The 17,500-nt window shown below is 39.2% G+C and overlaps 1 protein-coding gene across 2 annotated transcripts in view; it reads left to right on the forward strand.

Moving 5' to 3' along the window:
* The window catches only part of LOC137983194 (tyrosine-protein kinase receptor Tie-1-like), a 20,696-nt gene that overhangs the window by 246 nt on the left and 2,950 nt on the right, over positions 1 to 17,500 (forward strand). The window contains exons 1-14 of one of the 2 annotated variants that reach the window (XM_068830381.1): positions 1 to 88; positions 401 to 451; positions 2,762 to 3,127; positions 6,822 to 7,064; positions 8,139 to 8,405; positions 9,031 to 9,321; positions 9,941 to 10,252; positions 12,810 to 13,109; positions 13,372 to 13,410; positions 13,518 to 13,651; positions 14,339 to 14,606; positions 16,221 to 16,331; positions 16,698 to 16,888; positions 17,283 to 17,405. The exon at positions 1 to 88 is cut by the window's left edge and continues 246 nt beyond it. In XM_068830381.1, the coding sequence (XP_068686482.1) occupies positions 1 to 88; positions 401 to 451; positions 2,762 to 3,127; positions 6,822 to 7,064; positions 8,139 to 8,405; positions 9,031 to 9,321; positions 9,941 to 10,252; positions 12,810 to 13,109; positions 13,372 to 13,410; positions 13,518 to 13,651; positions 14,339 to 14,606; positions 16,221 to 16,331; positions 16,698 to 16,888; positions 17,283 to 17,405 (2,784 nt within the window). The remainder of the gene's footprint in view (positions 89 to 400; positions 452 to 2,761; positions 3,128 to 6,821; positions 7,065 to 8,138; positions 8,406 to 9,030; positions 9,322 to 9,940; positions 10,253 to 12,809; positions 13,110 to 13,371; positions 13,411 to 13,517; positions 13,652 to 14,338; positions 14,607 to 16,220; positions 16,332 to 16,697; positions 16,889 to 17,282; positions 17,406 to 17,500) is intronic. The other variant, XM_068830382.1, reaches the window with a different exon arrangement.

Raw genomic sequence — 17,500 nt, forward strand, 5'->3', positions numbered from 1 at the left:
CTCATTTTAACGTTAGAAGAGTGGTTTTCAAGAAGGATGACTGCACATTGTATTTTCTTTGTGCTCCTTTTTGTCGTTCAAGGGTCAGGTAAGATCATAAATCGAAAACCTTTCGTCATTAAGCCGTGAACGTTCAAGCAACCTAACTCTTTAACGCCTATGATATGCCCTGGCTCTAAAATTCTGAAGCTTATGAAGTTTAATTGATTTTTGTGAAATTTAAGCTCTTCAGGAGACTAAAATATATTCAGAATCAATGGGCTTTATCAAAAAGTGTAATTAAGGTACAAAATAGCTTTAGAGTATGTGTTTTAAGACATAAATGAAAAACATATGGATGGTCCACGACCATTTATAAGTATCAAAACCATAAGACATTGAAATAATTTGATTGTTATAGGTAATCTCTTCAAGACCATACTGGTGATCATGAGAGGCACGACTGTTGTTGGTGAATGACAATTTCGACAATTACAATAATTATTCATTTCATAGATAAGAAGAACCGAACACAGAAAATCTTTGCCTGCTGTGCATAGCATAAATCAGAGTAAAGAAAAACCAGCGGAATCATTTACAGCTACGATGTGAAGATGTGTTACTGTCCTTTAAGGTGTTAGCTTATTATTATTGTTTGAAAATCGATCGACAAGAAATGGTTTCAAGTATTGAGTTCAGTCGCACAGGTTTCCCCTCTCTTGTCACGAAAGAAGCGATGTCCTTGGTATCCCTGGTTGTTTGCTTGCTTTAGTTAGAGAAAGTGGAGACCGAGAGTAGTTCGGTTTAAGCCCAGCCTTAAGGGCGAAATGATAGCGCTGATATAACTATGCTTATGCTTTTCTCTTCTCTAATGCGCCCCCCCCCCCCCCCGGGAACCGCTGGGGAATTTGACCCTTCCCTGGGTGGAGTGGCGGAAATTGAACCGGAAGTGTCCGGTTTCAAATTATTTTTCTTTTTCGGGCGCCGAAGTCGCAAACAGCTTTAAACACGTGTTTGCGTATTTTGTGGGTTATCCCTCTGAGTCACGTCTCGTGTGAAAATCAGTAACTTTCGTCAAAACAGAGAACAAAGGAAGGCGTTGACCTTGCCATTAATTCCTACCTAAGCATTGTACGAAAGACATTAAATTTATCTTTCTTGGGTGATCTTGCACCGTGAAATTTCGGAACTGGAACAACTCCGGTGTCATCACGTTTTAACCGCTTTTGGTAAACTTTGATCCTTGAATGAAAACTTGCGTGCGAAATCGTCTCGCGCAAAATGCACGGAGCAAATCACCGAATGATTTTTTTTTCAGTACTGGCACTCAGATTTTTCCTCGTCAAGTTTATGACAGAGATCCACTTTCGTCTTCTTTTGATAGGCCCTAGCCTGGAATCACCGTACAACGGTATTTCATGGATAGAAAAACCATCTTATTCGTCTTTGGTGTTGTTGCAGCCGGATACAATGCAAAATGAAAATATCACAAAGGAATGACCAAGAGATATAAACAAACGTTCCCGAAACGACGTCACAATCGTCTCCACTCCCCCTTCTGTATTCGCGCGGTTTTGCACCCAGCCGGAAATGAAATGCTGCGTCTTTTAAAGGCCAAAACAAGGAGAAGAAAAATCGAAATAGAAAAACCTTTTTTTTGCAGTTATCAGGACAATGGGTACATTCAATCAAACAAATAAAAAAAAAAACTGTCACATACATTTTAAATTCCTTCCGTTAATGCCAACATGTATACTCCATGGGCGTTTTCCATTTACAAAAAATTTCCGGAAATTTCGGCGGAAATTTCCATCGAGTGAAAAACGTGTTCCATTTAACTCAGGTCCGTTCGCCACCCAGTGATTTTCGATTTTACGCGCCAAAATTTAAAAATGTGGCCGTTCATAGGAACGGTAAGACCTTTCAAAAGTTGTAAATAGAACACACATTTCCATCGGAACGTTTCCAACGGGAAAACAGGACTACCTTTCACAAGTTCCATTTATTCCGGAAATTTTCCAGTGGAACGAACCATAAACGTGTGTTCCATTTACATCCCAACCGGAATTTCCGGAATTTCTTGGTAAATGGAAAACGCCCAATGTATCTTTAGTCTTACCTTTAGTTATTGACATCGTCTGAAAAAATGTAAACGCCAGATTTTGTCGTTCTACTTTACCATTTCGGAAATTAGTAAACCACGAAACAGCGAAACACCGAAACACCATGCATGGCCCCACCATACATGGAATAGTAACCGACAAAGGTTGGATTTTGAGATTAAATATTGTTTTAGGCCTAACTAGGCCTAAAACAATATTTCATCTCAAATCCAACCTTTGTCGATGAGTTTTCAATTTATGGTGGGTCATACATGGTGTTTTGGTGTTTCGTCTCGCTGTTTTGTGGTTTAGTAATATCTTACCATTTATGCTTTAAAAAGTCAGTTTTCATAGTCTTGAACAAAAGTGGGTATTATTAATGAAGGGGTTTATTCCAAAGGAAGTGTGGTGCTTTACATCGTGGGAAGAAGTTTATTTATTTATTTTTATCGAGGCGATAAAGGTTGAATTGCCACAGTGAAAAGATAGAATGGTCACGTTTCGAGTGCTAGCCCTTCGCCAATAATCACGGCGGAAATTCCACCTTCAGTTATAAAGTCATTTCATAAAACCAAGCTTTTCATCATTATTATTAGTGAAGGATAAGAACTCTCATAAAGTAGAAACATTGTTTACTTTATGTATTCCTAGTCAGATATTTGTATTTATTTCTTTTACAGGTGGTTTAAGTTTTATTTCCCCTTATCAAGGAAGGACAGTCAGGGGATCTGTTGGCTCTTCTTTGCAGTTCAATTGGAGTTTCACCGGGAATGTCGGTTTGATTAAGTGGGGTCTCTCACGAGCCGATGATCCACTTTTACTTGATGACAATCAAATTCTATTTTCACTACTGAAGACTGGGCAGCCAGGGTCATTTGCAACCCCAGCTGCATATGTGGGACGAGTAAATGGAAGCCGTACAAACGGGTTGGTCATCTTTACTCTCCATAAGCTTAAAACGGATGATACAAGATTTTTTGTCTGCACGTTCTCTCCAGTGTCGCCTGGTATCATAATATCTGACCATGTACAGTTAGTTGTCGAGGGTGAGTAAGGTAATTCTAATCTTCTGCCTTGATACCTCAATTGGTAGAGTACTGCTCTAGTAACACGGAAGTCGTGGGTTCAAATTGCCTTCAAGCTTTCGTTTCACTGATGCCAAAGCTCATCACCGCAATAACTTTAAGACTTAGCAATATTCATTTAAACGCATGTAATTTGCATTGCATTTATTTATTGCTGCAATCTAGGTTGGTATTTTCTTGCCGACTTTTCAAGACACTTTTGGTGTGAAATTTTCGGGTATTTGAGTCTTTGAATCACCTAGTCTAAGATTGCGAGAGACCTAGGCATACCAACCAAAATGAACCAACTGTAGACAACAAATGTGTGAAGGTGTCTATGTTTTATCATGTTGTTTTTTTTTCGGACAAATTTCATGGAATTCCACTGCCCTGCTAGCAAAAAAAACCTGCAACAATTTTGGGATCATTGGACAGCAACAACAGGTAAGCCTATTCGAAAAAAAAAACAGATGAGTAGGCATTTGCAGCACATAGCAGGAAGATATTGATGGCAACCTATCCAAAACCTGGCGACAAGTACTTCGCATACCTGCACAAAGTACATGGAGGCAAAACAAACGTTATCAATGCACAAGTTGACGTCGCTTTCACCATACCCCTTAGAGAATTGGCTAAGCAAGATGGAGCATTTGTATGGCCAAAATACCACAAAAATTCATTCATTGCAACAAAAGAGCTCATTTCCGAAGCAAATGTTCTGCCCTTTTATGACCCGTCTCTCCATGTCATGCTTTAACACCACCCCGTCAGTTTCGCTCTAGTAAAATACTCTCTAGGTTGTGGTAGAAGCAATTGAAGGGTAGCATCTGCTGTGAAAGTCACAGACAACATATTGAAGAAATCCCCGGTTGATGATCTTCATCTAGCCCTTGTAGCATACAGAAGCAACCCTCAACAAGGACAGGAATATTTCTTTGCACAGGGACTCATGTCTAAAAGACTATGGGATGGAATTCGAATGGCTACATGTCGGGTGCTTACCATTTAGCCAAAAAATCTGCAAATTTCGGTTTGAGGTCAAATGGAAAGGCAATTTTCTGGAACATCTTTTCGGAAATTGTGGACAACCTCCAGAGGTAGTCTTCTTTTTCCGTTCCGAATGGAATCCGGGAAATCCCTTACCACTTGCGAGAATCGTTCCGTTTCCCGGCGCTTTCTAACAAGATCGAGTAAAGTATGCGGGATGGAATGCTGTGTAGTAAATGGTAAGCGCCATTCTCGTCATTAAATTCGGAAAACGGCTTACATTTATGCAACTATCATTCCATCCGGATTATTTGGCTAAATGGTAAGCACCCGTCACCTGCAGCCAAAAGTGGGCTCACTAAATTTGGAAATGACCAGCATTCAGGAGAGAAGAGAAAGATCAAAAGAGGGCTTCAAAACCACGTACGGAATTTGCAATCTCAGATCTGATTGAAGGTATATCTGAAACCAAATCCAAGGACCAAACACGAAATATGGATTTGTGGGAAATGGGGTGGAAACCCAAACCAAGATCATGTTCAGTAAGCACCACATTGGGTACAATCTGTCGCAACCGCAATCAGGAATCAGGATCAAGCACATAATCATGACTACACTGGAAAAACGACACCAGTCGGCATAGATATTTCATCTATGCTAATTTAAGGCGACGATCTGAATGTTTTCCCTTTCATTTCATAACAGGATAGGTGTTAGATATGTACGTTCCTGTGAAAGTCTGATTTGTATTTAGGTCTGTTATGGAATAAAACGATGCATTTTCTGCAGTTAAATCTGATCGAGCAACAACTCGCTTTTGTAACAAGACGACTTATTTTTATCCATGATAACGGCTGTTACATTCCTATTTTTCTGTGTACGTGAATGGTTTGTTGACAAAAAGCCGTTGAGAACTTGTTTAAAGTTTCTCTGGTTCTCAGCAGTGAATGCAGTTGAAGTTCCACCTGTGTTCCTTGACTCCTACGAGAGCTGTCTTTTCTACTTTTGAAACAAAATTCTTAGTATTAGGTAGATAAACTCTCTATAATTCTTAGAATTTTGTCGGTCATGACTTAAACCACATTTTGCTCAAAATGTATTGAAGGATATAAATTATCCATTATCATCCATACGGTTGCTACTGGTTTGAATACCTAACTTTAGCCACAAAACTTCTATTCCAACACTTTGGAAAACCTTAAACATACAAGTAAGTTATTCCTTAAATGCATGCGGGCCCATAAATTATGCTTACTTGTTTATAACATCGATGGCAAAAATTTTCTTGAGTGGAAAGAACATACAAAATTTGCAATTTAGTGTAAGCGGAGCTTGCCCAGCAAAGCAAATGTAAGGAGTCAGACAGTTAAGGTGGTAACAGTAATCACAAGGAAAACATACAGCTCTACCATGTGCATTTAACTCAAAGAATTCTCTTCACCAATGAAGCCAAAAACAGTTTAGTAAATTTTATTTACATACGTTTGTGAAGCTCGCCACCCACGCTCAAATTGCAAAATCTATCAATTGATTCAGGTTATGCACCATGTGTAAACTTGCCAAAAAATCACCACAAAATGTGAAAGTAACAGGAGGATTTGATCTTCCCTTGGCAAACAAAATAATTACTTTTCTTATAGAAATGACATTGCATTTTCTTAAACATTGTTTTTTTCATTAAGCTGGAGGCTGGTGAACACTTTTAAGCCCACCTTCAAAATGTTCAGAAATGGTGTCCTTAATTTTGCCTTTCATCTTACAATTTATTAAAAATCTTAAAATGTTGGCACATTTTGGCGCTTTTGCTATTGCTCAAATATTTGAGTACAATATAATTAATTTTAGAGTTCACAATTTTCTGTGCATTTGATGGTGTAATTCACCGGTAGGTGTGTGCGCTCTTTGTGGGTCAGTTAATATGTTCAACGCTTCACCTACTAAGATGTACTTTGTTGCTCAGCAAATTTTGATTTTTTAACATTTCCAGGCATGGTGTCGTCAGCTGTGCATCCGGAGGCAGCATTGAATTAACTGTTCGACTGATAAGCAATTTTCTAGATTTTTTCTTTGTGGAAAAGATTTTCAGTTCCACAAACTGATCATTTATAGGAGAGATAATAATTCCTTGGTTTGCCGTGTATGTGTATCATTTCAGATGTCATGTAGCTCCGGTTCCTACATGTTGAAGAAGATTGAAGACGGTGCACAGAATCCCCCCCCCCCCCTTCCTCCGTATCATTGAGTAGACTCTACGTACCAAAACTTCTAATAAAACAACAACTGCCAAATATTGACTACTTAAAACAAGAGGTAAAAGCAAGGAAATTTGATGCGCACAGTTTTACATAGAAACAACTAACCATACTTATTTCCAATGCTGTTGAGGCATTTACTCGAAAACCAGCAACGAGCCAGAAAACTAAAAGCTGGAACAGAAGGCATGCATGGAGCCACAGCTACTGTGTTTAACAGAGCTAAAAAGGAAACGTTAACCACGATAGAGATTCTGGGAAGATTTCATCCTTCAACAACACTGGGGAAAATGTATATCACCTGCCGAAGAAAAAAAACTTGTAGCCTTTGCTTCATTTGCACGTTTTGCACCCTTGCCGAATTTTAATTGGATCAGAACACTCAACTATGTTGTGATTAATGATAAACGAAAGTTTGCGATATCTTGATTTTTAAGGTCCACCAAACATCGTTGGCATCTCTGCTAATCAAACAGTGAATGAGGCAAATGGCTTAACACTTAACTGCACAACCAGTGGTAACCCAGCTCCCAACACCACCTGGTCAAGACTATGGGATAACAGAGTTGTCTCTATGCCCCTTACTAACATCAGAAGGCAGGATGAAGGCGGCTACAGATGCACTGCCAATAATGGCATTGGAAACCCAGTTTCCAAAGATGTCTTCATAACTGTTCATTGTGAGTGCTCAATTAAAATATATCTACCTTACATAAATTTATCAAATAATATAACTTTGATAATAAGGTACATCGTGAAACGTAAAACTAAAAGCTGTTGTATTACCTACAATTTTTCATGTCAACATTTGGACGTCTTGTCTTTATGCTGTTGGTTTCTCGGTTATTTAGGCTAACGTAGTAAAAGATTGAGCTCCTAAACAACTCCCCAGTCCCCTGATGTTGACGTCATGGGCAATCTGTGGTAACCCAAAAACCTAGCATTTTCAGGGAGAGTAGGGTAAGAGAACATGGCAAGTAAAAAGAGAGGGTGTTCTGTGCTTTTCTCTTTTCGATGGTAGAAAGGTGTAAGTGTCCCAACACGTCGTACAAGGATATTGTGGATAGCCGACAAAACCCTCTTCTAGATCTCAAAATTGCAGTGTACATGCAAAACAGCAACGCCACAGGGTAAATCCATACATCACTGCCTCTTGTCCTTTTGATGAACAAATACAAATCCTGAAAAAAAGGGGCGAAAAATATAATTATTTACAAGTATGTGAGGGTAAAGTGGCATTGCATTGTTACTAATGCAATATATATTTGGCCGTCAGACACCTTATTGAACTTATTTATCAATAATCTCCAGTAGGCCTCAGATATTATCATTATTTGCTATTTCTTTTTTTTTTTATTTCTAATCGTAATACTGACAACTCGTGCACATGACAGCGCTAACCGTTCCTACCAGTTTGTGTGGTAACCAACACATTTTGCCAGGTATTTTAATGATATAATTATTGTACTTTCAATTATATCTAAGAACGATATAAACGGATCATCACACGCATATTTAAATTTGCCTTAGTGTGGTTTGAATCTGACGGTGACGTTTGGTTTATAAAGCATTGTAATATCCGTGGGATAGACCTTTCACCGTTAATACTTTAAGATATTGGGTGCCTTATGGTGTCCAAATCTTTGCGTGATTGAGTGTACCTCTTACCTGTTGTATCTCGTTTTTGTAATTTTCTATTTGCTACGCAATCATTTCTGCCATTTGCATTGTTTCTTCAATAATTATTTTGACAGATAAACCAAGCATAACCTCAATGACTCCCTTAACAAAACAGTCCTGGATTGGACAAAGAGTCCAACTAAAATGTGTGGCAGATGGTTCTCCTACCCCATCAATCACTTGGACGAAACCAGACGGAACTAAACTAAGAAAAGTAACATCCACAGAGAACACAGTGGATGCAAAGATGATCCATGATCAAGATTTTGGAAATTATACTTGTGAAGCCAGCAACGCAGTTGGTGCTGCTGCTACACGCTGGGTGAGATTGAACCAAATAAGTAAGCAATCATTAAAAATATGTACATAGAGTTTTGGTATATAAAATTTTCCATTATTTGTTCTGCTCAGTTTAAAATGTAATGCTACTGAACCAGAGAAAAAGCATTGTTTTAGGAAGGGTTCAAGTTTATTAGTGTTGTGTTGTTAACCAACTGCATCGTGAGGCTTTTCTGGGCTCTTAAATGTGTTGTGGGCTTAAGGTAATTTATTTGCCCTGTAGCAAATGAATTATTGGGATTTTCGCCCAAAGAACAGTTTTCTCATTGCTAAATGAAAGAAAATTTCAATATATGCCCATTTTTTTACCCTAGCCATTAGCCCGCCATAAAATAGGGAGCACAGATTTCAGAACCCTGGAGTTCGCTTATAGGCTTTCCCTTCCTTCTCAAAAGTCTTGGAAGTCTTCGGGATTGCTTATTTAGAGGGCAGAAGAAATATGTTGCAGTGGCTGACCTATTCTGCACTGGAGTAGCTGTGAATTCTAATTGAATGCAATATGGCACAGGCAGTAAGGCAAGAACTGTTCAATTTCCACAAAGCAACCCTGTCCCTTAACTAAGCCGTTTTTGACTGCACCCTTTGTATTTTATACAGTGATATTGTATATTTTATCTTTTTTCAAAGAGCCACCAGGGTCTCCAAGCCTCACAGCAAATGACAATGACATCCGTGCGTCTTCATTGATTATAAAATGGACTACACCAGTTGATGATGGGGGAAGTCCTATTACAGGGTACAATGTGGTCATACTACATGGTGACGATGTCATTCTGAATGAGACCACAAGTGCTGCCGTCAGGGAATACCTTGTTGACAGTCTCAACAAGAGCACAACCTATACCCTGAGGGTCTCGGCCACGAATAGGGCGTTTCAAGGAGCTGCAAATGAAAAGAAAGTGACGACCAAGTACGAAGGTACATTCTACGGCCCACCTTAAACAGGTCATTTACATTGCTCAAACCATAAGAGAGTGGAGGCCTTGCTTCACACTGAGTTGAATCATGTTCACAGAGTTCAATTGTTTGTTATTTTTTAAAATGTTAAACATATTTAAGACCGCTTGAATGCTGCGTTTCACAATAGCTTTTCCTAGTTGCCATCTGGGTACACAACTGTTTCCTCAAGATCATGATCATTTGTTGCCTTATTAGACTCATACAGCGCTATTCGGATCGTTTGAATGGACTCTTCCCAAGTTTGTCTGTCGCACCAAATGTTTTGCAGCATCTGTTCAAGTTTTGTCGAAGAAATGTTGGACCAATGATAAAACATATTAAATGGCCCTTTAGTAGAGCACCAAGTTATTTACGCAAGATGAATTTCACTCCTAGATTTACCTGATAAATGGCAGTTAACTCTGATGGTCATAATACTTCCACTGCGAAAATGATTGATGCAACGAAGGATCTCTTCAAATTATAAGCGGCATTATGTCTTGGGCGTTGTTGTGGAGGGAAAAAGTCAGCCTTAAAATTTTAACTCCATTAGGCTTGAGTGTGAATTTTATTTTTTTAATTTTCCATCATGTTTAAGGTGCCCCAGCCACCGTGGAAATTATAGGTTTGCCTTCTGAAACAAGGAACGTTACTCTGACAGTAAAGTGGAACGAGCCGGAAAACAATGGAGCACCCATCACACAGTTCACAGTCTACCAACGTATTGTAAATAGCGATAAGACAGTAGGAGAGTGGAATAAAATAAGAGTAATCAAGGATCTTTCAAGGCGTCAAGTCGTTGTGGAATTGGAGAAGAACAAGGTGTATGAATTTGCAGTGACTGCCATAAACAAGTATGGAGAGAGTTTGCGAGAAGGCAAAAATATCAGAAAACTTGTTGTGTTAGGAGGTAGATAAAAATCACTCTATATATTTTGTAAAAAATCAAATTTGAATTGTTTGCGGCAATTTTGCAAGGTTAAAATATCCTTTAAAGGTCCACCTTCAACCGACTGGCTTTGCGACCGTTTGTTTTTGTTATGGAAACTCGCATTGCTTATCGTAGCGATCTAGTAGCCCTTTTCACGGTTAGTTTTTCTCATTTGCATTACAATATAATAAAGCATGTATGTGAGGCAATTTCGGGCTATTTTGTAGTTTTAACCCGAAATTGCCTCGCATCCACGTTAGAGTACCTTGTAATGCTAACCGTGAAAAGGGCTATTGAATAAATCTCAGCTTCGCGGCATGCAATGCCTGTCGGTTGAAGGTGGGCCTTTAAAAACGCGTTTCGACCAGTTTTACTGGTCTTTTTCAGGTTGTTTTAAAAAATGTTATCAATATGGCGGATCGTTTTTGGTCGGTTAGCTTGGTGACTGCACATGACGTATTGTGATCATTACACGACCTGTGAATGATATCAAAATGCGCGGGAAATGCAGTCGGAGACCTGTCAAGTACTTTTACTCTTACGGTTATTCACTGTCTACTGCAGTCTTTTTCACGATCAAAGAAGAACTTTAGGATTGGTTTCTATGTTTCAACGTGGTCAAAATTGTTAAGGACTCTCGTTCCGTGATGTTTCTGTCGTAGTGACTCAATTACTTCGAGAACTTTTCTTTGCTTCAACCCTCTCTCTCTCTTACTACGATCTCTGCGTTTCCCCAGTCAACACCAGTTTGGCACTCTACAGTGTGTCGAGCTAGGCCTTCATCTTCTTTGCCCATCCATTTTCCGGCCGATACAGTGTTTCCTGTGTGACGATCTTCATTTCTTAGTCTGAATTTGTCCATGTGTTCCTTCTTCCTTGTTTGGAAAAGGCGCCATGTTTTTCCTACATACACAGTATTCTGGCAGGCACAAGGAATCTTATACAGCTCCGCCATATTGATAACGTTTTTTTAAACAACCTGGAGAAGACCAGTAAAACTGGTCGAAACGTCGGTTTAAAAACTATTTTAACCTCGGAAAATCCCGGACACAATTCAATTTTTAGAGAGGAATACGAATATATATTTTGTCTTGTTACGAACTGGGCTCACGTTTTACAAAGTGGTTATATGCTCGTATATTGCGAAGTCCTTTTGCACTGTTTATGGAGTCAAAAAATGGTATCCTTGTTAAACGAAAATGCTCTCAAGAACTGAAAATTTGTGCTTCTGCGAATAAGGGAGTATTTCCAAAATTTACATTGCTTTTCACGGAAAATAAGGAGCCTCCGTTGAGAAGTGATTTTTAATGTGTTTCGTGCGTCAAACTGTGAATCCGTTCAAATCATAATGCCTCATTTAAGTATGGAACGCCAAATTGTACTAACAAGTATTTTAGAGTGAACTGCAAAACAACAAAGCACCCATTACACAGTACATAGGTAAAGTCTGCTTACGAGTCTACAAAGCCATCAGGCCAGCGCTTATCTCCGGTTTCTGTAGCATGAAGCGACTAGGAGTATTTCTAATCCGCCCTGGATGGGATGCCAGTCCATCGCAGGGTTACCCCCGGCATTAATTCGCCGGTTCCCATTTATACACCTGGGTGGAGAAAGGCACCGTGAGAGTAAAGTGTCTTGCCCAGGAACACAACACAATGTCCCCAGCCTGGACCCGAACCCGGACCACTCAATCCGGAGTCGAGCGCACTAACCATGAGGCCACCGCGCCTCCCACACACAGCACATAGAGTACCAACGAATTGTAAATGAGGATGACATGGTATAAAAGAGCATGGAAAGGGTACGAATTGAGTTTGACGGTTCCCTACTCTGATCATATCAAAGCGGTTTTCTCCCGGTACTCCAGTTTCCCCTCTCCTCAAAAACCAACATTTTGCTTTATTTTCGTTAATTGTTAATTTCAGTTTACAGTGTCGCCAATTAGTGCTCCAGCGCTTAAACGATTAGACACTCAAATAATGCTCCTTTCCTTTCCTTTTCTACAAGGATAGATTGAAGTTTTGCGGGGATGTTGGTGAAACGACGCCGTATTTGTGTTGCCACTATGTATAGCCATGTTCAAGTTTTGTTATGTTACATTATCAACAAGGTCTGCACGTTTTGAGTTACCAATACTTTGCCTGGCTCTTTCACAGGCGCGATGACGGTAGTGTGAAACATATAAATGCCTGAGAAAGTCATCTAAGAATAATTATGAATGTAATGGCATTCTTTTGCGTCTTAAATTATCTGTCTTTATTGACATTACAGGGCTTCACAGTGAGTACAAGAACAGGATATCGCTGTCTCGCTCCTCAAAGGGGTTTAATTTCTGGACTGTGGGTCTAATGTAGTGGTCTAGCCAAAATGTCTTTTCAAGGTTTGGAGCGCTTCATCGCTCGAAAATCACACCGGTACAGAAATTTGGTGATAGGCCCGGTATATATAGGGTATATAGGGTTGGGTGGTGATGCTTTTGCTTATGTCAGTTGTTTCTCGCTTTGGTTACTTTCCCTTTGTATACTTCAATCGACAGATATTCCAGAACCAGTAGTTATTGTCAAGGCTGATAGAGCAGATCAAAAAATAACCTTTACATGGAATAAACCCGAAGAAAATGGAGCAGCCGTAACTCAATACACCATCTACAAAAGAAATGTAAATGATCAGAAGTGGACAAAAGTTGCGGAAATAAAAGACATATCGAACCGTGTATTCGTTGTCCAATTGGAGAGAGTAAAGACGTACGAAATTGTGGTTACCGCAACTAACAAATATGGCGAAAGCTCTGTCATTAAAGAGAACATCAAGACAATTAAATTGCCTGATGACGGAGGTACGTGTAACTGTTAATGTAGGTCTTCGCTTTAATAGCTGTAACTGCATTAAAAACAAATATACATGTAGAACTTAAAGACGACAATGGAGATAAAGAGCGCCTGATATGTTGGCATTTCAAAAGTTTTCGTCACGAAAGATGTGACAGCGATCTTAGGTAAGTGGTGTCAAACGATGTATATCAGCTAACCCCACTGAATCAATTGAAATTACTCCGTAACGAAGTAACTGCAATCAAGTTTTTTCTTTCTTTTTCTTAGCCAGTCAAAAGCCTCCTGAAGGTCAGAAAGGTCAGAAAGGTGAACACGTTTTCACTTACATAACGGAATAATACAATAAATCGTTTAAAAAAAGATTTTCTCCCTTAAACTGAATAACAAGTGTTTTCGTGTTTCCCTCGTGTCAGGTTCTTGTACTATATTGCATTCTGTTTACAACTCATTCGTCATTCTTCTGGTCATCATCATTATTGTTCTATCCGTGGGGATCTGGAAAATGCGCCATCGTCCTTGTCCAAGATGCGGGGATCTTATAACTTTGGTAAGTTGAAAATAAAGCCGTGTTAAAAGGTTATGTTTGTGGAAGGTGAATTCTGTCTTTAAAAATGATTAAACGATTGAATGTAGGAGCGCGCGTAGCGTAGTGGGTATTGCTTGCGGACTGCATTCCAGCGCTCCGGGTTCGAATCCCAGCTCGTGCGTTCCAAAGTTCACTCAGCTTTCCATCCATTCGTGGTGGATAAAATGAGTACCAGTATTACTGGGAACAAGTTGTGCATGCAACGGGCTAGGAAAGGCTCCCACCCCTGCAGTGAGTCACGGTAGATGCCGTGAGTTACTGTAGAAGCTAAGAAAAAGGAACCTTCGGGTTGCCTTCGACTGCAGTCAGCCTCTTGGTTTTGTATATCCAGCCTGTCCTTATGTCTATTTTTTTGCGAAATATCTCCCTTAAACTGAGTGAACACGGTACGAATAAGCTTTTTGTAAAGGGGTTCACCTCGACACTACCACGTGTACTGTCAACAATGTTCCGACGATCCTCCTGGCTCGTAAATTCTTCACAATTATCTTCTGTTAGTCGTGTAATGTGCAAAGCAAAACATGGGGGCAAAGCAAAACATGGGGATAGGGATGGACGTTATAGAAACGGAAACGCTTAACATTTCAACAGATCTGACAATTATTGGTTCGTTATTCTTTGTCATTTTCATTGCTTAATCATGACCAGAATCCAGTATCTGTGGAAGTGAAAGACAACATAGAACTTCGCAGCGATTCAAACACGAACGAGGCAGTGACCTACGCAACTTCAGTTACAGGAGAGGGATACTACATGCCACTTCATCCGTCAGGGAGAAGCTGGGAAGTCAGTCGCGAAGACGTTCACGTTATCAAAATGATTGGTAAAGGAGCCTTTTCTCAGGCTGCCCAGGGAAGAGTAAAAAACTTACAAGCCAATCAGGAGGAAACAACGGTAGCGATAAAAATGCTGAAAGGTTGGTTGCGACGTAGCTCAGTCGAGAGCTCAGTGATTTGTTCATACTCGTTTTTTAAACCCCGGAATGGAAACAATGAATTGCTTGCTTTGAGGGTAATGTGTGTGAATACTATGAATAAATCATAGAGTAAAAACCTGCGTATAAGAATCTAAAATTTAAGAACATTTTAGTCTAGAATTTTCATGTTTAAGCCCTCTTTTATAAGAACCTATTTAGCCTAAATTGTTAATAGGTTCTTGTTGTACAAAACTGAAAGCACATATGAAATGCAACACAGCATTTAATAGAAAATGCAACATGAAAGACATGCATGCTAGTACTTTGGGAATATAAATTTACTGCATGGTTATTGCTGCCCGCACAGGGCAGCCTCCCATTTCTGCCGTGATATCTTGACTTCAGGTTATCTGTTTGTTAGCAGTTCCCAGGCCCCACTGAGTAGAAAGTCTGCGATTGGTGAATTTATGTTTGACAGACTTGAATGTGCGATTGCTCATAATCTACTGTTTGAGAGCATTTGTTGATGCGAAAAGAAGCGTTCGAAGGGAGTATTATATCTTCGAAATCATTGATGCAAAGGGAAGCGTTCGAAGCAAACATTCTTACTTGAAAGTGTAAGTTACTCAGTAGCTTGTCATGGCAGGTGTAAATTTACGCATTTCGGGAAGTATTCATCAGGTTAGCGAACGTTTTTATAGCAGTTTATCAGAAGAATAAATATTGTTGACAATTCTTTCATCAGAATTTATTGCAAGTAGTAGAAATCTACAATGAGTAAAAAAAATCAAATGCACCAGTAAAAATAAATCGCTAAAGTTAATGTTACTCTTGTGTGTTTGCGTCTGTTAGAAACTAATGCCTTCAAAAATAAGGGCGAACTTCGAAGTTTTAAAAACGCATTTGTCAAGATAAAAACCAACGCTCAAATAAAAAATAAAAAAGAGTTCCACTTCAAACTTGCTTAAATTCTACGACATTAATTTTCTATATTTTTCCAACCATCTGCAATACCATGTGATATCTTCATGTCTCACGCTTACCATCTTTCTCTAGGTAGCACTTCATTTCCAATATGGAACCGCTAGTCTAAACTGTATTCTATATAATTATTTAATACAGGAATATATTTGATATGACATATGCCCTGTAGTAGTTATCTGTGCTGATCGCTAGTGCCCCTATCAAATAAAGAACCCATTTAAGAACCTAAGTAGCCTAAAACCGCACTAAATACCAATTCACTTCTATAAGAACCTATTTGGGCTAAGTTTGAAAAATCTAGGTTCTTATATACGCGGGTTTTTCTGTATATGTTTTTCTCCCAATGCCCTTGCTGTCTTTCTGTATTAAATTAAACTTGCTTCAATAACAAGAGTCGTGCATTAGTCCATCTACACAAAACCTCATTTTCCTCATTTTACTCATTTTCCCTGTTCTTAGATAGTTATTTTAGTGGCTTCGTTGAACAAACTCAAAACAACAAGTCATTTTTTTTCCTCTTATACCGATAATTTTTTGGTCATCTCGCGTCAACTGCATATCCACTGGCGGTTTGTAGCTATTGGCAGTACAAAGTGAAGCCACTAACAGTTTCTATTCCTTATCTTCTAGCTAATGCTCCTCCATCAGATAGAAAGGATTTGTTGTCAGAATTAGAGCTGATGAAAAAATTGAAACCCCATCCTCATGTAATCAAGCTGATCGGATGTGTCACCGGAAGTGGTAAAACTGATCTGTTATGTGCTTTTACGTATTTAGCAAATTGGTCACCTTTCTCTGGTGTTGATCCGAGGGACAAATATGGATGGAAAATGTCAAGATAAAGGAGGGAAAGCTTAAGAGAAGCATCAGAGGGATAGAAAAGTGAATTCGGATGTCTTGAGAACGTTCCGAACTTTCCAAGTATATCACAACGCGAAGCAGCAATATTTAAGTACGTGAATACATTGATTTTTAGCGACAAAGACCAGTTCAAGTAGTTCTGTTAAGTATAAAAAATGGCACTAAATTGTATTGGGTATCATTTTAAGAGAAGACCTCTGGATTAGGTAAGAACACGCTTAGTTCTAAGGAACTTGTTTTCTACAGATCCAATAATGGTCTTGATTGAATATGTTCCCTGTGGGGACCTCTTGGGATACCTGAGAAAGAGCCGAGGACTGAACGACACTTACTATAAGAACCCGGATGTAAAACCGGAGACCAATCTGACATCGGAACAGTTGATGAAATTCGCTTGGCAGGTTGCTGATGGGATGTGCTATTTGTCTTCGAAAAAGGTTTGTCCTGAAAGAGAAAGTTTTCTCAATTATTGTAAGGAGGTTTTGTGGTCCACTAGTTTGTCCCGTGTTGAAAACTCGCTCTGTCATTTGCTAAGACGGGATGGGTTTTAATTTTCATACTGTTCTGTTTTATTGGACCCCTTTCCTTGATGCTCATTGTAGTTGACAAATTTGAAGATATACACCACGAAATGCGATATTAAAATGGCATAGATTGCCGAAATATTGCAAACCTTACAGTCTGATCCACTAAGTTGTAGATAAATATGATCGAGCTTATTCAGTCATGGACCCATTGATTGTACTTTGTCCTTTACTGTTGGTGGAGTTATGTTTGTCGATTAAGATACTCCTCTTTGTAATGCACGTCCTTACACAATTCCTCCGATAGATAATCCATCGGGACTTGGCAGCGAGAAATGTTCTCGTTGGTGAAGGAGAGAGATGTAAGGTGACAGATTTTGGGATGGCGAGGAATGTGGAACAGGATGATATTTATACCAAAACAAGTCGGGTAAAGTTACAACAGTATTTTAGTTCGCGAAGTTAATTTGTACTATGACCGACCATAATTGGTTTGTGCCATCTTTGCTATTTTGAAAAGGACTT

This window comes from Montipora foliosa, chromosome 13, assembly GCF_036669935.1.
Source record: "Montipora foliosa isolate CH-2021 chromosome 13, ASM3666993v2, whole genome shotgun sequence".
Lineage (NCBI taxonomy): Eukaryota > Metazoa > Cnidaria > Anthozoa > Scleractinia > Acroporidae > Montipora > Montipora foliosa.